Here is a 22053-nt window from a genome sequence, read left to right as displayed (position 1 = left end):
GGGGTTACTTTGCAGAAAATCACAGAACATGTGGTTAAAGATAGCCAAGTTTAGATTGTAAATGTTTTATGTGGCCAGTATCAGTTGTACCTATAATGTTTTCGAATGCTCAGGTCTCTATTTGTATTGAATTAGATGATCTGTAAATGATAAGATACAGAGTCAATAATTGTAGCTGTTTGGTTTATGGTGGAGGAAGGTATGGTGTGTAGGATGAAAGACATGTCCTTGATAGATTGTGTCTCCTGAATTGATTTAGTTGATGACACCTTCTAAGAAGGGCATTGATGGAGTGCTTCATTAAACTGGTTAATAGTTAGTGAGTGAAATGACAAATCAAAACCGCTTTGTTGCACCTTGTTGCTTCACAGGCTTAATGATCGCAGTATTGACAAGCGGACAGTCAGCGTTTGATGTTCAATATTCAGGGTAAAGGCTACTGTACATATGGGACCTACCATACTGAAACAAAATACCTCCATTGATTACAGTGAGTAGTGTAGGTCTCATGATCAATGGCTATGAATTTTAATGTCATCAGTGATGTTCACACTGAAAATTTGTCTGATGTGTTTGTTTATTAAGTGCCATCCTCACACTGTGAAGCATTTTGATTTCCAATGCAGTAAATTAATAGATACTTTATTTGATGTTTGACACTGTAGGTCAGGGGTGTCAAACATACGGCCCGCGGGCCGGATCCGGCCCGCCAAGGGGTCCAGCTCGGCCCGCCGGATGACTTTGCTAAGTGTGAAAATTACAGAAAGGCATAAATTGCATTTCTATGAGAAAATGGAGGTTTATGAGTACAAACGTTTTGTTATTTTTTTTTTAATCGATGCAGTAATTGCTTCAAAAACAGCGTAAATGGGCTGATGTCTGAGTTTTTGGTCTTTATGTTTCTAGTTTATTGTAGAAAGACCTTGAAATAGGGTTTATCATCCAAAAACCTTCACCAATGATTTAAACAAAGAGAAATATTGTCGTTATGCATGCGTTATTATGCTATGATTTTACTGGTCTGGCCCACTTGAGATCAAAGTGAGCAGTATGTGGCCCCTTAACTAAAATGAGTTTGACACCCCTGCTGTAGGTTATACTTCTGTTTGTCATATACACTTAGTAGCCACTTTATTAGGAACAACTGCACAGTGATCCAACTGTAATCCCTTAACAGATGAACTATAAACCTAATGTTACTTTTTTTTTTTTTTTTTTCTAAACTGTTCAGTCATTTATTCTCAATGAGGTCATAATTGGTAGTATTGTGCTTTTCTCTGGGGCAGCAACTGACAATTATCTTCATTTCTGAATAATTTGTTGATTATTTGATGTTTGGTCATTGAAATGTCAGAAAATAGTGAAAAACGTTGACCGGTGTTTCCCAAAGCTCAAGGTGCTGCATACTTGGTGATTAATTTTTTGACGATCCACTGCAGCTCTACTGGACTCATCTATATCCAAATGTGTTTTCAATATTCTGCCCTGTAATGGATGTAAATGTAAAGCACAAAAAAACACAACAAGACAAAAACACCCCTCAATACAATGCAGTCCAGTACGACACACCTTTAACTTTGACCACCTAAATATTTTGATGTCAAACCTTTTTTTTTTTTCTTTTTTTTTTTTTACTTAAATTTATTTTACAGATGTACTTGTATTTGTGCAGGCATCTAATCCAAACTTACTGAAAAACAGTGTATTTACCACGTCGTGTCCAACATGGATTTTGGTTATTTAGAGTGAAAACAGCTCAAAGAGCTCTTGAACTAATAAAGCACGCTGTAGTGCTCCACTGATCTTATCTGCCCTCCCTACATATTTATACCAGAGCCAAAAATATCTGCTGACATTGCTTCTGCGTTCTTTGTGTTTTCAAATTATTTCCCGAAACATCTAAAAGCTGTGCAGCAAAGACAAATATTAGTTCAGTGTGTTTTCAGGATATGAAATGGGCAACGATCAATATTCCATTTTGAATCAGAAGTGCTTGCAAGTCCATTATTTGCCCAGTAGAGGGCAATACGAGTAAGCAACTGAAATCACATCTTCGAAAAGCTCAACTGAAACCCAAACCAGTTTCGAACATATTTGTCAATGTGGTTCAGACTCCAGTAAAGATATGCTGAAATAAATGTGGCCTTCTGCCTTTTAAATGAACCAAAATTTAATATAAGATGAAATGGGTAAAGAACAGACTGTCACTCACCAGCATGCCATCTATTTATGTGTTAAAACAGTGTTTAGAGAGCTGAACTGGCCAGAGCATGTGTGAACCCTACTCGCATATTCATTATTCTGATGTCTGCTTGGCTCTCACCTCGAGGGGACACAGTCTTCTTCCACATCCCCCCCTCGTTCCCTCCTTATCTCTGCCCCCCTTCAGTGCCGACTTGTCAAATTTCCTACTCAAAGCTTGTTTGCTTGAAAATGTCAGCTGTGGTGAAAGATTTTTTTTTCTTGGTTATGTAACACATTAATCTATGCTCTCTCTTTTTTTTCTGCGTGGGCTTTTGTGTCTGAAAGGGGCTTTATATTTGCATCCTGAAAAGGCCCCATACACATGCTTGGCCTAAAATCATCCTACTCATGGATTTAGCAGGTTGGAGTTCTTTATTTGGCAGAAATGTGCCAGTGCCTTATTCCAGCCAAACACAGCAGATTGAATGGCTCACAGTTTGTGTGAGGTGATCTCTGGCCAGAAGGTTAAATCCTCGATCACTGCACCACGGTCTCCCTTTGCAACAGATAACGCTGTAAGGTTTTAACAAATTTTCAGATGGATAATGAGGCATTAGGGGTTAGGGAGGCAGCTCATGAAAAATACAATAGATACTTAAAAATATGGAAATAGCTTTTCCTCCAACTCTTTCATTTATCCAACATGTGGGTGGCTTCGGAAATATTTGTGGTGACCTTTTTAAAGACCAAGGGCCAGTTACTGGTAGATGGGAAGAGTGTTGAGGAAGTGTGTGTGTGTGTGTGTGTGTGTGTGTGTGTGTGTGTGTGTGTTTGTGAGAAGAAGGAAATACAGTAGGGGTGGCTAGTTTTTAATGTGGGAGCTGAGCTGGAGAGGAAACGTGAAAGAAGATGTTTGCCAGGGACGCACAGGGGCAAGAACAGAGAAACAAAAACAGGATGGATCTCAGGCCGACATGGAACATTGTGGACCAGGGAGGGCGTTGACAGAGAAAGTCGGTGACAGTGTGACAGTAGGGAAGTGTGTTCTCCCACTCTGTTATCTCTCCTGTTCCTGCCCAGTAAGAAATTGGCGAGGCATTCGCAAAGAAAGAAGGAATATATGTGTGTGATGTTATCTTCCACTTACCCTGCCTGCACTCAGTTTATGTTATACTCACCAGACTAATGATGTTTTTAGTCACTAAATCAAATGGCAAACTGAAAAAAAAAAAAAAAAAAAATCACTCCGCATGTTGACAGCCTATTTGTGATGATTTTTTAAACATTTTATTTGTGTGTCTCCCTCTAGCTGTGCAGTCTCTGAACAGCCTGAATGACCAGATTGCAAGCTTAATTGTGACTGGACCCAAGACCTTGGAGAAGGAGGAGCCCGCATTTCCTCCTCCTGAGAAGGAGACAATGCAGAAGTCCATGACCCTGATGAGGCACCTCCTCGTGGACGCTCAGGTACACAAAACAGTGCTTTAATGAGCTCACATGAAGGCAGGTAGGGTTAGAGAAAGAGAGACTCATCACTGACAAAATTGTTGGTTGATTCAGCCTCCCAGGTCCAACTAACAGCCACACCACAGGGAGACATTTTCAACAAAATATACAATTTTGAATGGAAGTTCCGCAATTAGTGAAGGTGGTGAAGTAAACTGATTCACTTTGGTAAAAATTGATGTGCAAATTTTTGACCCACTGCAGTAAGCTTTCATTCTAGCTCTTTACCTCTATCTGAATAAAATCACAGTATCATCACCATTTACCACCATATATTGTGAGTAATTCTTGCAGTGCAGTTTTCACAGTGACATCATGACACAATAGTTTTGAGGACGCCTACATATTAGATAGATATCCTTTCGAGTCCACAAACAGACCAGCAGATGACCTCACAGCATGATAATTGTCAACAACTATTGATTATTTTTCACTGTAGATGGAATGCTTTTGTATTTGTGGACTTTTAGTCTGTCAGAATAATTAATTTGAAAGTATAACCTTAGTTGTTATGGACATTTGTAAAACTATTATCTGACATTTTAGGCTGAATGATTAATTGCTTACTAAATGGAAAGAACAACTGAGGAGAATTTAGCTTAGAAATAATCTTGTGTGCTGTAGTTTTTTTAAACTTAATAAATTAAGCAACAATACGAGTCAAGATATGGTAAATCCACCTTTTAAACTATTGGATGAGGTGATCCTGGGTAACAAAGTTCAAAAAGATCCTGAAATTTGTGAAACGACAACAGAGAAAAACCTTGCTGGTGCTGATACCTGGCAGACTTTGAGTGTAGGAGTACACTTCATGCTTCATTTTGCACCAGTGCAAATGGTTTGCAAAGACACGCAATGCTGTCTCGGAGCTCCTCCGGCAAAGGGCCTCAGATGAAATGAAAATATTGACTGTGTGTAATAGGGGTGAAAAAACAAGGTTATGTTTCCTGCATCACAGTCAATTGCCACTCAAATATCCTCCACGCAATGACAGATAAGCTGAACAGAGCATAGTGTTGGGAAACGTTCTAACGGTTAATTTATTTTCTTCTTGCTACTTCACCCCCACACAACCTTTGACGAAATCTTCCTTCAAGTCCTCTCACTCCCAGATGACCCCTCTGTCCTCAAAAATACATTTTCTGGAGCATCAGTCACCCAAGTAAGCAGCTGTAAGCATGCTTGAGGATTGATGTTTGTGAACTGCTCGTGGGGCTTCTGTTAACAAATGAATCACTATCGTCACGTTAAAGAGAGACGATGGGTACACAACATTATTGGCACCCTCTCCCCCACACGTACTCTCTCTCCCTCACTTTTCTCATCTTGTTTCGCCCCTGTCATGGCTGATAATTTCACACAACCTTTGTCAGGGAAGAGGAGGAGATGAGTGGCTGGAATCCTAAGAACTCCAATTAGGAGGGAGAGGCTGCACCCAGCTGAAGTGACAATGTGTGATTGAGCTGTTTGTGATTTAATATGCATATGCTTCTTGTGTTAATTTGTTACAATGTCATTTATATTCGCTCACACAATCCAAATTAATTAAGATGAAAATCTACAGCATGAGCTACACCCTAACATATGCTGTTGAATAAAAATAGTCATGAACTATGTTCTGCTACAAGATTTCGATATGGCCATTTTTCTGAGTCATTTTCTCTGAAAATCTAAACACCTCCTTTGGTTACCACACTTCTAATCAAAGTGAAACTACTTAGCATTTCTTTGTGTTTGATTTTCTCTGTCTCTCTGTGTCTATTTCTGTCTGAGGCTAAAAAGCGTGTTTAATGCTCAAAGCCAAAGAAAAATCAACCTACATACCAGGACATGTGGAGACTACCGCGTGACTGCTGATTGACATCGAGCACTCCTTTCTTTCTTCACTTTATCACTTTATGTCACGTTCTGCTTCTCAAAGACAAGTAGCCATCTTTCTTTCAACAGCACAGCAGACTCTGTTGGCACTCTTTTGAACGTTTCCTTTTCAATTTGTTAATAAGGCAAAGTAATATTTCATGAATCTGGTGTCTGTCAGTAATTATTGTCCACTTTTGTTTCCGAAGCACAAGAAGCATCATGTGATATTAAGTAGCCCATGTGCCAGTATGGAGAATATGTAAAAAAATAATTAAATTAGTATATTTAATTGGTGAGGTCCAGCCTATACCATGTATCTAAATCGTGTTGAATTATCATTTAATGCCTAAAAAGTTACTTGGGATAGTAACTCAATTCTCTAATTAATACACACTTACAGTATATTATTTGAGTGTCGCCTGCCTATCTGCCTTCCCCTCTGGATTGCTGAGGGTCTGGTCCACTTTCTTTGGGGTGCGGCAAAGGTGTTAGTTGGTGCTTGGCTAACTACTCTTCCCCTAAGTTGTTTGAGTATCACGCCAAAGCAGGAAAAATGATCACTAGAGGGCAGCGTGCCCCCCTCAAGGTGCGCATGGAGGCTGGTGCTGGGTTTCTGTCCCATCACTCGGAACCTTACCATCAGTGTGGTGTGGCGGTTTCAGGCTGTTTGCTCTCCGTGCGCCTCCGGTGGCCAATTCTTCACCTTCTTGGGGAATAGGCTGTATTTGCCTGCTAGTCTTCAGTTGTTTATTACTAGTCATTTACAAGACAAAAGTAACGTTTAAGAAATCCATTTAAATTTTATTTATTGTAACTTTATTATTTTGTTTTAAAAAGTAATTTATTACTTATAATAGCGATGGTAAAAATTGCAATAATAGTAACAAATTATTCCTAAGACTGATTTATTGAATACCTATATTATGAATAAAATTTGCCAGTTACATTTTTGTTTACATTTTAATTAAAGCCATAGTCCTTTTTTTTTTATTGGTAATCGGCTGAGAAACACACTGATTTAATGAGGTAGCTGACAACAAAATCTAAAAACTTCAGCTCATTATATCTCCCTTCACCTTTCTCGACTGAAGAATCATGACATACCATTAAAATTTGACCACCACTATTGTCCTGCAAGAGACGGCTCACTGCAGAACTGCTTCATGTGGATCTTTCTTTTACACCAAAGGCCCATCTGGTGTGCATCCTGTAGTCAAGCTGGGAGGAGACTGGCTGCTGAGCTCTTGCCATCGACCCTCCCTCTAATTCCCCCTCCCCGTGCTGTACTCAGCTGTGACTACATTAGCTGAGCTGTCACTCATCAGTGGTGGGGAGTGAGGGGGGGAGAAAGAAAGGTATAGTTTGGGCACAGGGGGGGATGCAGACGTAGTTTGGAGGCCATTAAAGGTGACTTTGACAGTGACTGAGTGGAGACACTGATAAATAAGATCTCTCTGACCGCCTCTGACCTCCACACTGCTCTAATCATCAGTGGAGAGCTGCAGACACGTCTGTCGCTCTTCGAGTAAAACTGAAAAAAACCCACACCGTTTTAAGTTTTTTTTTTTATTTTTATTTTTTATAAGCTCGCAGTTAACCAAAACTTTAGTGCTAAAGACCATGAATGTACAAACATATCGGATCAATATTTCTTGTAATGAAATTTCCAAAAAGCCAGAATTTGTGAGCCCTTTGTAATATGTAGTGAAAACAAAGCAAAGCAAATCAATATTGCTGGTTCTGAGAGAATCAATATTGTACGGCTGTAAAGTGTACAAATTTGATTTCTCATTGACATTGTTACAGTATTATTGAAATCCATGAAAACTTTTATATTGTTTGGAAGAAAATAGATAATAGGTAATTATGAATTAACGCTGCACTAATTAATATTTCCATTTTAACAGCAGGTCAAAACTCTGTGGTAGCTCTGAGTAATGAGGCCACAGACGGAAACTGTAATTCCTCTTTGTTCTACAAAGCATTTTCCAGTGTCTTTTGGTCTTACTGCTCACCAGCCTGGTTTCCAGTGAGCTGCAGTTTTAAACCAACTGCTCTGATGAACCTACTTTGTGCTACCTGCCAAGTGCCAAGCTGCAAAGTTAGAGACGTGTTGGTGAACACAGTATAGCATAAAGCCTCTAAAACCCCACACTTTTTATGTGGCCTCATGTCCTCTGGATGTAAATAAATAACTATTTTCTAATTTTCGTCATTGAACCTAAAGCGATAATATGCCAGTGTTCGGTTTACGTTTTATTCTACTGGATTTGTTGTATTGAATCAATGTAGATTCTGGAAGTGTTCAAATTAATATTTCAACACCAATGACTTCCGTATATATTAGCCAATAGTGCTGGACCTGTGCCCAGGGTCATGGAAGAGTGCAGGCTGCCTACAGTCTCAGAGGACTTGGGGGAGGGGCTGTAGATGGAGAGAACGTGTGATGGGTCTGGCTGGGTCAGTCTGTCCCTCTCCGACTGGGGCCTCAGCTGGCCTGCCAGAGCATGGTTTGTACCCATGCATAATACATCACCTTGGCTCCATCTGCCCTCTCAACCTGTCCTCTGACTCTGCAGGCCTGTCTAATAGGCCGTGCTCCAATGAGGGCCGGCCAGATGAGTTGCCACGCGCTACCATGGTGATGGCTTATTGTGGCCCAGCTCAATCCCAGACTGTGACAAATGAGAATGGAAATTGGATAATTTGGTTCAAAGGGAGTTTTGTCTTCATCTACTGCTGGAAAGAGCCAGAGTGTTTTCCTGGGTTTTACTGTGCTGTCAAAACAGTGTTTTCAAAATGCTCAAATTAGCTCAACCGATTTCATGGCGTCACCGTGTGCTTTGAATGTGAAAATGATTCTTTCATATTAAAGGCAGCGAGATGGAACTTGAGGTCATTTGTTCAGTAGTCTCAGTTGTTTTCCCATTTTCTATCCGTTTATTCCTGTTTCTGATTGTCATCATAATTATTAAAGTCATAATTGCCTGATATGATATGAATATTATTCATAGCGGTGGTGCTTATACAGACAATGTCAAACCCTTGTCATTCTTAATACTGCTGTGGTCGTGGGTACTGCACTCAGTGTCATGTCCAGGGATATCTTATTCACTGAGCAGGTAAGTATCCAGAAGGAATCTATGAAATCAAGTCTTTGATTCTTTATCAAGTACACGCAATCAGTTTTTTCTTTTTCTTTTTTTTGAGCGGGGGGCACAAAAATGGAATTGTCAGTGCGAGATGCATGATATTACTCCTGTTGCTGGTGGACTTGTATGTTGAGAAGATTGAAAATGACGGCTTATCTTGTAAGGAATAAATTGAAAACCATTTCATTATAGAAATACAGTTCTGAATGTTGCCTGCAGAGAAAAGAGTTCTCTGTCACAGGGAAACAGTAATGGTATGGAAATTGTCATGACTCGGTAAGAAATACAAATGTGAAAGACTCTGTTACTGCTGCTTTGGCTCTCATAATCAGTGTAACAAATCACACTTGAACATTTGTTGTAAAAATGTATAACAAAACAATAAAATCATTTAACAAAGCTTTATTATAATATTTGGACACACATAATATAGGAAAAAGGACATTTACAGAAGTTTGCCTGCAGTTTAAAGGAAACATATTATATTACAACAACGCAGTCCATTTTCCACATTGATAATTTGTCCCATAAGAATCTATTAGAAGCTAATGATCCTTGGTGAATAATGCAAAAGAACCGTACAGCAAAGAAAGGGAACAATGGTGACTAGGACTGTAAGGATTAGTTGAATAACTGAGTAGTTGAAAGAAAGAAAATTAATCTCCCAACTAATTTATTCATTGTTTTGAATAATAATTAAAAAAAAGAAGCTCAAATTCTCTTAATCTTGTGTCTTATATATTTTCTGGTTCCTTTAGTCCTCCATTATAATGTACTTAGTTAGAATATCTTTTAAACATTTTAAACACCAAACAGCCAATCAATTATTGAGAAAATAGTTGATGGGCTGATCGATAGGGGATATTAGCCTTCGTGGGGAGCCATGGTCATGGTTTAGAAAAGCTGGGTTCAGAAATAGATCCATGAATTAAGAGAGGAACTCAAACATATTTTCCAAAGAAATAGAAATCTTTTATTCTATTCATATAAAGATAGCAATCTTTTATTTCTCAGATTTTATCGTGTTGTCCTTGAAGCTTTGGCAATATTGTTCACCTGACATTCATGCCAATAAAGCATATTGAATAGAATTATATAGCGTAGTGATACGCAATGCCTTTATGCACAGTTAAAAACGTGAATGAAGAAACAAAATTGCAACTAATGCTAAAAACCCAAAGAACTAAAACACACGCTGGAATGAGAGCTATTACTACAAATGTGATGTTTGTTTTGGTTGTAACTGTCATGACAACAAAATAAAAGCACACCAGCAAAACGTCTGTAGACTTAAAAAAAAAAAAAAAAAAGAAGCTTGACTTATTCCCCCCCTCAACTTTGAGTTTTTTTAATGGACACATCTGTAACACTGGAGAACGCATGCATTTTAAATCACGGTGTCTTTTGTGAATTTCTGCTATTTAGGATTCTGAGCATTGGTAACATTTTCTGTGTTAATTTAAGCTAGTAGTAGACCGTATGAGTTAATATGAGCTAACATCCTTGAAATCAGTAAGCACTTTCCCACAGCAGTCTGTAGAGACACAAAGGATCGTTCCACTCAGGTTAGACCTGAAGGCCCATTACATGAGATAAATAATGACTTGTTTCGAGCTCTTTGCAATGAAAAACTGAAAAAGACTAACCTATTGATTTCGGAGGGCGCTTAAGGAGAGCGCTGAAATCTTGTGTGAGCCCTTTAACACACTGCACAGTTTTCATCTTCCATTAAGCCCTATTCACCCCCAAGCTTTAACCCTTTCCATCAAAGGTCAAGTTCTGGCTCTAATAAAGACATACACCAGCTGTGGGAGTAGTAGCACAACATATTTAATAGTCGTCATTGATCCAGTTTCCAATGCTTCAGAGATTTTGTAACCACTACCCCTTCCAGCTGATGTGCATACAACTGGAGCAATGACTAACCGTCCTTTCTGGCCGCCTGGGAGAGGGAAAGATAACGTTGCCTCCTTCCAAGGTGAACTGCAAGCGTGAGGTAAGACTTTAGCAAACGGCGGTGTTAAGTCATTTAACCCAGAACAAAATGTTTTCAGATTGTAGATCAGGCTGTGGCTTGATACGGTGGACTTGTTGGTACCTCCATATCGGGAAACGGCTTTATTACCTTCCCAAATCATTTGTGTTTGATTTCAGTGTTGAGTGAGAAGGCCGGTTCAGTTTGATTCGACTGCATTGAGTGGTTGTGAACCCCACAAGGGATTGTCTGCTAAGAGAAACAGGGCCTTTGTTTGGCTTTAAATTGGATAAAAGGGGATCATAATGACCTAACGAACAGATTTAGTTTGTCCACTGCAATTAAACATGGCTCATAGATGGCCAGAGAAAGACAGAAAACCTTTATGTTTTATTAAAGATTCATCATTACTCTTATCTTTCTGCTATGAATGTATTTGGGACAGTATGGTTGTATTATTATATACTATTAGACCTTAAGACTTTCTGCACTTACTGTCTAATAACCTGGAATGTGGTCCTCAAATTCAATCAACTCAATAATTTGGGCTTTTGAATGTAGAATATAAATATTTGCATAGCTGGCCCTGTGTTACCTTGGTTGCCAGGCAACCTGGCTTGTCTGACAAGCCCTTTCACAGACAGGTATGTTCATAGATTAATTTATTGACTTGTATTTACAGCATGTGTGTGCTCAGGTATTATTATGGTTATTATGGTATTATTACGTATTGATCTTATTTTATTGTGGCAGCTCACAGTCCTTTACAGTGTGTCTCGGAGAAGTGCTGAGACTGTCCTCTTCCAAAAAAAAACAACAAAAAAAAACATCCCGTTGGTCTTTTGTGAAAGCAGATTATAACAACCCACAGTTATGTTTTATAGTTGAACAACCTTTAGCGTCACATAAAAAACTATCGATGACGACAATCTAGTGCCCCAGAGAGATGACTAGGTTCAGATGATGTTTGTACAGTGTGAGCTTTTCCCTGTTAGGAGGAGGCTGGTTGGGTGCACGGACCGATATGACAGGGCGATCTGTTAGCTTCCCGTTTACAATCACGAATTGGGGACAGGGTTTTTTTTTTAAGCTGCATTTACTGTTACCATGACAACAAAGGTTGCATAACTTTATTAAGTAGCACATTTTACGCTTAATATGGTTCAAGTGATAATTTCAACCTAAACCATTATCTTTTGTGCCTAAACCTAACCAGGGGCGTGCATTTAGGAAACACTGCTGTGGTTGTATTTGAAGGGAGGAACAAACCACCGATATGGAGGACTTGTTGGAAGCGTCAACTGCAGGATGATTCAGTGAGTAACCTGCTGCTCACAATAGCTAAACTATCTCCCTCTTCATGTGGAGAATACTTTCACTCAGTGAGGTCAGGCCACATCAGATACAACACTCCTAATCTATCTTGCTCATCTATTGATGCAGTCTAAGTGGAAGCCACAGTTGACAGACCTGCTGCCTTAGGTGTGTGTGTATCTGTGTACATAGGTGCACAAGAGGCTGGTCGTTACTATGGAAACAGACCATCAGAGGATTATTTGGATCGTATAAGCAGGAGATGAAGCCAGACAAGTAATAGCTAAAGCTTTTTTTTTATATGTTAGTCCCCGTTGCTCTGTCTTTCTGCTCCCTATTTCCTCATTGTGTTAGTTTTTCCCTTATTACCTTGCGGAACCAGCTATCTCCCATGATCAAAGGCCCTGCCCTCAATTTTTGGATGTGGTTTCAGAGCTATGTCGGGCTGCCTTTGGCGCATGTATGTGCTGCGCCTGTAACTACACTGTTTAGTGGAGGTAAACTTATGACACTCAGGTGTGACTCCAGATGAAAATGCTTAAAGGATTGGCCTCGTGTGTTTATATGTACAAATGTAGTGTACATTTGCCCCAATTTCTGTAAACTGCAACAAGTGAGCTGCCCTAGAGATGACCACTCAGACTTTTTTCCCTGTCTTTGTGATGCCCAAAATTACTGGTAAACGCAGTGTAGAATCGTTGTGTCAGTCATAAAGTTGTTTAAAATCTGCATTATTAGTGAGGTGGCTCATAACAATAGCTCTGTGCTGTTTTCTTTTTACTGCAAACTGGTAGTCATATTTAATGCAGTGTCCTAATGCTAGATTATTACGAGACAACTTCTGCCATTTTAAAGTAGGAAACCCTTTGAAAGTCTGATATTTTCAGTTCCCTTGCAGACAGAATTTTGATGCTCATACCAGCAATTAGAAGTAAATAACAAAATTCCACACAAATTTATAGACTTTTTGTTTTGGACAGACATTATCTAGTCTTTTTAGCTGGCGCTAGATCTTTTTCCTTTCAGAGTTGGAAATACTGCCCTGCGGACATGTTATCAATATGTTGGGCTAGCAACACGCATAACATTCACTGCCATGGGCCACTGAAAAAGTGAGTGCTCAAATTTCAGCTTACACCAATAAGAATCAGTAAGTTTATAAGGATTTGTACTTAGGATGGGTCATAATTTTCAAATTTTCCAATACTTGTTTAAATTCCAATTGTTGCGAATATTGTCTTGTCTTATTTCCCTTGTTTTTTACTGGTACCTGGTAGTCAAGCATCACTACTGCCAGAAGGTGGCGGTTATGCACCTAAAACCCATTTGCTAACCACCATTAAATGTGTGTGATGTTGTGAGATTAGATGCTACTTTATAAACAGCAGAAACATGCAGACACTACTAAAGACTTCAAAAAGCAGACTGCACCTCCTTTTATCTAGCTTTACCGATCACTGCACTGCACTGGTAAAGCTAGCATATTATAAGTCTACTACAGCTATGCACAATCATTTGACAGCAGTGCACTGAGCAGGCGGTCCATCAAGAGATCAACAATGAAAGTCTGTCTGATAGCCTGGTGTGAGCGCATGTCTTCCAATAGTTGTTGACCAGTTCCTAGTGAATACCAAACAGTTTTTTTGAAATCCTCATTCCAAACTATAGCGACTTTCTCTCTGCAAAATCTGCTTCTGTGGTTAGCCTTGTAATGTGCAATTCATAGAAATATATTTCCTCTCATATGAGATGTTTATGCACTCTTTTTTTACACGATAGGAATAGTTTAGCCCAGAGCTGCTCATTTCATGTGGGGATTGATGGAAAAAGTGAAACAGAGCGGGAGCCTCTCTTTGGACTGTGCTGATTGAAAGATGATAAAATGTTTTTGAAATATGTGGTGAAGGGGGAGAAGGTGAGAGTCCTGCTGTGGACACGTATCACTTTAATAAACACAGCTAGAAGAGTTAGGAGGAGATGACAAATAGAACAATTCATACTTTTCTAATCCATAATTTGGAAAGCATTGGTGCTGTTATCAAAGTCCTCTCATCACTTCGGATTATTCTCCCTTGAATGAGATTTAAAGGGATCAATAATGGAGCACAAACTTAACAATGCGCGGCTCAGTTTGGGAATAATCACTTTTCTGTGGTGCATAATGAAAAAATAATTAAGAGTTGTTTTATCTTTGGAATCATTAACATGTTGTATTCAAGCATGAATTGAGGCCAGCCCTCTCCATTTCAAGAGTTTTGAAGAACGTATCAGTGTTGTGCAGCTGTGGGAAAAGCTTATTGGATCTTGTGGAAGCCTTGAGATAAGAATACCCAGTTCATCACTTAGACTTTGGTTTGTAATTGTCTTAAATTAATTTCCATTTATTTTTCACTATTAAGGGTTTGGTCAGATTTTTCTCAAGAGTTCTTTTCCAATACAACCTGTCTTTTTAAACATTAAGTGAGTGGAAGCCCTTCAGCGCCACAGAGAAAATAAATCTATTATCGTCAAAGTCACTGATGCTGAAGAGTGTTTTTAAAAGAAAAATAAAGGGAATTAGTCAAATTACTCAAAACATTTTTAGCAGCACCCTTTATATTCTGCAGCCAGGGTGACTAAGCTTATGATTACAAAATATACCCTGTAGGCATGTGGATCACAATGTTCAGAGACTGCTCCTGTCGCGAGCGAACAGCGCGAAGCACCGTGACATGCACAGAGCAGAGGGAAGCAATAACCTTTGTGAGTAAGTGTACTAGGTTACGTTGCTTGATAAATGTCAACACCTCCCTTCGACAAGTTTTTGTTGAAAGAGCTCAAGTAAGTGGGTTTTCTTTGACATTTTCTAGGTTGTGTACTATGTATTCGTCTCCCACAGTCAGAGCTGGACTGTGACGTTCTTCTGCGTATCATTAAAAACATTTAGTGCAAACGACCCAAACTCTCAATTTCTCAATGACTCTGTGGTTAAACTCAGTCATGTCAGTCACCAGCTTCTTTTCCATTGACAGCATGCCCAGTGAGTCTCAAACTGCAGCAGTCTGTGTAGACGAGGAGACGGGGCTCTGTGTGCAGCTGCCCCGATGTGTGCGCACAGCAAGTGTCTGTTAGAAGCCTCCATCAACACAGATATTGACACATTTAGTCGATAATGCTCATACTTGTTAAAAGTACATTATCTGTACCGGGTACTCGTTTCGGCCGAGTGCCTGTCTCATCCCTAGAAATAACCAAATTTTCTGCAGTTCGACTTAAAGTTGCCATTCCACTACCGATCAGATAGCAAAGAAGAAGTAACCGTGTAATTACATAATGGTGTATGTGAGGTGAACCTGAAAGACGATGTTGAGAGTTGTCCAATCACATTACATAAAGGAACTTAAAGAAATACAGATTCGCTGCCAATAAAATAGGGAGTGTCGGGGGCGCACATCTCTGTGCCCGGTGGAAAATCTGAAACAGCCAATTGAAGAGGAGCCTCAGGTCACGTGGTTGATAAAAGTTGAAGGACCTGTCATCACTCTCAATTGGAAGTATATGTATTTACACAGAAATGAACGAAATACAAATCGTAAACAATTTGTTTTTATTGAATGATTACGAGCGCTGACAGACTACCAGGTGCACCGTACAAGCAAATTATTATTATTATATAATCAGTTTAAATTTTACATGTTATGGTCGTATTTTTTTTCTCTCGACGTTGGTGGGGGCGGCGCCCCAGCGCTCCGTATTAACAGACCACCATTGCTAAGACACTGTACAGTCTCCAATACAGTTGCAAAGCTCCAAGATCAATGATGGTACACTGAATGGTGGTATTAACCTCGTGGCAAATCAACCATCCATCACAAAAAAGAAAATGAAATGTAACAACTATAGCTCGTAAAAAATACTATACTATGGTCGAACTAAAACACCAGATGCTTCAAAAAATTCCTTTCAGCTGTTTGATCGTTGTTAATCATTCTTGTGGCACTCAGTGATCGACATACTCTCAGACACATAAAAGAGTATCTGTGTCCTCATGCATATTTGTATCTCTCAAATATCACACAAAAATGACTCTTTATAGCAAAAGCAAAAAGTGAAGGAAAGACATTGCGCACGCCAAATAGATAAACGGTTTCCTTATAAACACGTGGTCCGAACTCTTCTTTTCTGTTTTTGCATTATACTTATCATAAAGTGATATTAGTCTTGGTCTTTGATCTTGACCAAAAATTACAGCCTATAAAAGTAGACAGGATAGATCTTGTGGTTGAATTCCAGACTAAATGGGATTAGGTTTTGATTTTCTACAAAGCCCTCTGAGACTGAGTACAAATCTGACAAGGAGTACAGTATTGCTGGAGTAATTGATTAAGGAGAGTGCACGTTCGCTCTGCTCGTAGTCCACAGTGCCAATGCATGTGCATATGTAACCCTTTCTAATTTCTTTGAGGCATTTCCAGAAGACCTAACTGTGCAATAGATTAGATTTACATAAAAGTGTATTTGAATTGGTGAACTCAAGGCAGAACAATGAATTCACATGTTTTATTGAAGAAGTCTCGTGAGGGCTATTACCAGATGCTAATGATATGACCTCAGTCAAAATTGGTCTGACCGTACTTAAAATTTTACATCCGTGAGCTCTGGTATTACCTGGGAGTTAATGTCATGTTAAAGTAGACGAGCCAGTCTTTGATAAATTGTGAAATTGAAGTGCAAGAAAATACAAAATACAATAGCCTTGGCGTGATCAATTTGAGGTTGTTTTTTTTTATCGCAAAGAGGAAAACATGAACCGTCATGAACTGGTTACTGGACATTCAGTTAATTTTGTGACTTGCTTTGGTTCGTTACACCCAGTGAAGTAAATAGGTAAGCGGAAAAGTGAATCTCACTCAGGAAGCTTCAGTTTGTTTTTGACAGATTAGCAAGGATATTTGTTGTCTGTTAGCTAAAGCAAAAACAAAAGCATGTTAGCCAAGCTAAGTCATGTTATCCTCATATTAATGTGACCAAGGCAAAACCTAGCACTTTAAGACCCTCCCATATCATCGGAGTACTTATACATACAATTCCCGGCAGCCGAAAAAGGAAAACAACTGTTTTTACATATGTTTGTGGTTTGATGCATAATTGAACCTTTCGATTTGGTTGTTTATGATTTAACAACAGATAATAAAATAATTTATGTTAATAACATTTCTGCAAGCATGGATGACCTTGGTGATAAACTCTTGTGTTAACAGAGACGATGCTGAGAGGTCTGCAGAAATGTACTCATTAAGATAGAACAGTGTGAGAACATTTGTTTTGTGTGTTTGGAGCTCCTTCTGTCTGCTCCCTCGAGCCAGCTGTCTACTTCATACATGAACTTGAACTGCTCTATGTCTGGACCCTCCAGGCTAATGAAGACCTGCCTTGTCAGTGTGATTACACTGAGGTAGCTTCTTTAGACTGTCTTTATATGTTTCACGGCCCTGAAGCGTGTCTTTTACAAGGAATAGCTGGCAAACATTAGAGAAGATGCCAGTTGCTGTTTTCCACCCAGGAGTATTCGTTGCTTCCATGACAGTAGAAAGCCCCTCGTTCTTTTCTCAGCCTCGTATGTTTCTTTAGTGAGTTATATATATATATATATTTTTATTTTTATTTTTTTTTTGTACTGAAAGGAGGCTAAAGCCCGTTCTCCACTGATAGCATCTGCTTGACTCTATTCACTTGTTTTGGTTTTCTATTGTCTAAAGATGGTATCTGGTATTAGTATCGCCGGCATCAGAGTTTAGACCGAGCTAAGCCGAACTAAAAGGTCCCTTGAAAACACTGCAGACCCCAAGCTTGCCCAGGGCATAGCCAGTGGTTTCTGTCTTCTCCCCCCTTCACTGGATCATTTTGTTGCAGGTAGATACATTTTTCTTTAAACATTTTTGAAGTTTTGCACCCAGTCAGTGTTTAATGAAGCCGGTTTTGTGTCGAACTCCCACCGGTTTCCTCACCAATATGTGTTCCCACAAGCCCCGCCTGCCTGAAAACAAGGAAGTGGACGTGTATTCAGATCAAAAGCTCACCTCTGAGATGTTGTACTCACATGACTGAAGTCCTAAAGAGAGACACAAAGCCCAAACTGAACTTTATAAGCAATTTTTGTCTGTGGAAATTTCTATTTTAGAAGTGAACAGTGTTTTTATTGAGGTGATTTTGAAAATGATGTTATGGTGGTGTCATCATAGCTACGCTGTTGCCTTGAGGGGGTACTCTCTGCAATGGAAAAGGAAATCCAGAAAAGTAAAACGAGTAGAGTCAAGTAAAGTAGAGCTGGTAGCATCAGTGGAGATGCAGCTTAAGAGTCCATCCCATAATGGATTTATTTTGCCTTTCCCACATTTCAGGGAATCATAATGCATTTCATCGGTCATATATCTTGTAAATGTTGACATTATCTGAAATTAACTCATGTCACAGACTCTGGCATATCAACTTTCCCCATGTAAACTTCTATTGACCCCGGGGCCAGTGGTTATGTTGGAGCCTGGAAAACTGTCTCTCTTTGCCAGAGCCAGAATCAAACCAAAACTGCAAATTATTTTTGCATAATCACCATATTTCTTTGATGTACATGACATGTCGTATACAGCTCGTTCACCAGCTGGATTCAGAAGTTGAAACATGTGAACACAGTCCTCAAGTCAACAAAGTGCTTTTGCCCTTCTTTAACGTTCATATGTGCAAAGTCTACATCTTTCTCTTCCTGGCTCATCCTGTCACTCTGTCTCTTACATTTAGTACCTCTGTCCTATGCCCGTATTATTTCTCCTGTTTTTGTGTAAGGCTCATCAAAGCTGGCTGTTTTTTTTTAAATTTTCGCTGAGTCTGTCTGGGCACGCTTGGGCGTCTTTCAATTTAGCTTCTTCTGATAACCTAGCCTCTGCCAATAGATAAATATTAAATTACAACAAATGACTCTCACTTTCTCAGCAAGCAATTGTGTCCTCTTCCCCCGAGGCTTTTAGCATCAGCTAAACAAGCACTGCTGCTATCTGTAATTAGGAATGGAAAACACAAAACACACACCAGCACATTTGAACTGCTAAATGAATGCCCATCGCATTATCGATAGCAAGCAGCTGTCTCCCCTGGATAACCGGACATTATTCAGATCACTTCTGTATATTTATATGGGAGTTTACAAATTGCTAAATGCATCACATTTCTTTCATTAAACCTGAATTTATGAATATTCTTTAAAGATGTGGTGAATAGGATTTCAGATGTTAGTCTTTTTAAATTAAAGCAAAATGTGGTTCGCTGTAATGCTTTTTCTTTTACGTGATAGGTGGCTCATACATTTATACTGAAATAATCTTGTTTTTCCTTTTCATGTTTGTTTTTAGCACAGATTCGAGGTTCTGGAGAAGGTTGTAATCCTGTAAGCCTGTTTGAGTGTGTAACATTATTAGTATAACATGATTTGGATGGCAAATGACAAGTTAGTTTGATTGGGTGTCGCTCCCGGGGGAACACTTTTGAATGAAGGTAATATTGTGTAGCATCTAACTATTTGGCGTGAGTTATTAGATGGTTCGTGTGATGGGGACGCGCCGCCGTACTGGAAACTGCTGCAGATGGCTCATATCTTTCTGTGCAGCTGCATCAGTGAGACCTCAGCTCAGAGCAGTGAGAGCAATATCCTGAAGCAAGTATACAATTTGCTGTATCACAGTTCCTAGATCAATCTTTATAATATTGATATATCCGTCTGCTGGCTGATCTATCTCTCTGGCGATCTTTTGGACTATTTATTTGTTTTCCTGAATTCTTATCAGGCCAACTTTCTTTCTTTTTGTTTAATACATATTGAAGATCCTCTATCTTCAAAAGTGGAATAACATCACTGTACAGCATATGTATGTGTTTACATAAACATGTACTCCTGTTGTAGTAATCAGTCATTAAGGTTAAACAAATTGCAATGATAAATGAAGGTAACCTGAAATAACATGCATAATAAGTATACTATGTACATCTGTGTTACCATGAGAGGCAGCTGAGTTTGCGAGATCATAAAATTCAAGGTGTGTGTGTGTGTGTGTGTGTGTGTGTGTGTGTGTGTGTGTGTGTGTGTTCGTTCAGACTAATCATTGCTCTGTGAGAACCTACTGTCAGCTACGGGAGCAGTCGTGTTGTTCATACGAAAACAACAATGATCTGATTGGTTGAAGTTAGCCATTGATGGACTGTGATAGAAAGATCATTCATCCAGTAACCTGCCAAGTGTTTTTTTTGAAGGTGCCTTTTCCACACAGTTCCCAAGGACAACTTCTCAGATAATTTTATGTCACAAATGGTGGCATCAAAAGGTTAGTCTCTCTCTGTCCTAAAACCCTCGTTGGTTTGAGGACAGTGATGACATGGCTGTCATGACACTACTTCCACATTGTGTTAAACCCAAGAAAAACTGCAAAAAAAGACAATGGAGCTTACTGATATAATGCAACAGTTCTTTTTATCTCAGTCTTAAAGGAAGTCATAGAGAAAATGAGTAATGTTAGGATTAGAGATCCACCAATGCAGTTTTTTTTCAAGGCAGAGACTGGTAGCTAGCATTCAAAGAGATTGATAACTGATGACTGTTATGTATTAATGTGTGATCACTGGAAAACTTTTCATTCAAAACGACATTGTTATTGTCAGAGCATTTTGCAATTGCACAGTATGTTATGTAGTAAGTCGTGATAACAGAGAATCTCTCCTTCAAAACAATATTAGTATTAGCAGAATATTTGTGCTAATGCATTATGCAATACAGAGGAGCTCTGTTGCAGACAGCCTCATCCACTGTGTGGAAGACATTATCAGACTCTCCAATAGTAATACTCAGGAAGGAGGTTTCTGTGTGGGACGGTAAAGCATATGTACATTTGCCAGAGCTTCAGTCTTTTATAAATACAGCTTGAAATCATTTTTGATGAAGCAAACTCGACTATATATCACTTATAAAAGTTGTTTTTTGATTGTGATAGTGGCAAATTTTCTCCCTTTAGGGCCGTCAGGGTACTATTAAGTAGTGGACGTTTTTCCCTCTCCACTTTAAGAGGCAGTAATGAGCATCATCATGGTTTTGTGCCGCCAGAATGACGTGATGAAAAGACTAAATCTGTGTATCATTTGTTCTTTTCATTTTAAATGGAGAATGCAAAACTGAAAAAAAAAGCTTTAATGCTCAAGTCGAACACAGGATGATTTTGATATTGGATCTGTCCAATTTGTTTGCCCAGGAAGTTACTGACTATTTTGTGGGTTTAAAGGTCAAAAGTCTTCCCTTGTGTAAAAAGATCTTAAAGTTAATGGGCTTTTTTGTGCCCACAACAATATAAAACATGGTATTGTTGTCATTAAAATAACTCATAATGATTGGGATTTTTATTGTAACTTTGGTGCTACCGTTTGAAAAAACAGTCTTTCCTATCAGCAGTGCATCCAGTACAGTGATGACTGGCTATTTTGGTGACGCAGCTGATAATGCTGTCGGTTGGACACTGATCCAGACTACCAGCAGTAACATGGATATTGTACAGCAACTGGATTCCAGACTCAAAGATGGAGCCCGCTCACATGAGTTAACTTGCTCGCCTGACGCACGAGTCTGAAAATTCAAAAAAGGTTTATAGCTTCTGGGTTTGCTTTCACTGCCCATTGCGTGTGTTTCCCCCGTTGGCTCTGCATGCACATTCCTGCTCAGTCCATTGACTTTACACTGGGATGACGTCATGCAAATAAAACTCTTTTCTGGGCTCTGGGGGAGGTTTACAAATATGAGACTATCATGGGTTAAATATTGTGAAAGAGTAAAAATCTGCCATATCTGAAGCTGAATCTGTGGTGTCCTGTTTACAGCTTAATAGATTGCTTTTTTAATATGGTGATCTGTAGAGAAAATTATTTTTGGGCCGTGTTGACCGTGTTGCAAAATGCTGTGCAACCCTCTGTTTAACTGCCCTCCCCAGGTTCCCAAAACAAACCTTTGTTACATTTTCCAGGCAAGTAGCCTGTGGCTTTTATTTCATGTTCTGG

At 39.2% G+C, this 22053-nt stretch overlaps 1 protein-coding gene across 6 annotated transcripts in view; it reads left to right on the top strand.

Moving 5' to 3' along the window:
- kazna (kazrin, periplakin interacting protein a) overlaps positions 1-22053 on the top strand; it is a 191540-nt gene that overhangs the window by 17828 nt on the left and 151659 nt on the right. For all 6 annotated transcript variants that reach the window (XM_069140086.1, XM_069140087.1, XM_069140085.1 and 3 more), the window contains exon 3: positions 3494-3651. In XM_069140086.1, coding sequence (XP_068996187.1) covers positions 3494-3651 — 158 coding nt within the window. The remainder of the gene's footprint in view (positions 1-3493; positions 3652-22053) is intronic.

Source organism: Embiotoca jacksoni, unplaced genomic scaffold, assembly GCF_022577435.1.
Source record: "Embiotoca jacksoni isolate LCO1_2020_lvr unplaced genomic scaffold, fEmbJac1.0.p SCAF_9, whole genome shotgun sequence".
NCBI lineage: Eukaryota > Metazoa > Chordata > Actinopteri > Embiotocidae > Embiotoca > Embiotoca jacksoni.
This window is presented reverse-complemented; position numbering and strand designations above follow the sequence as displayed.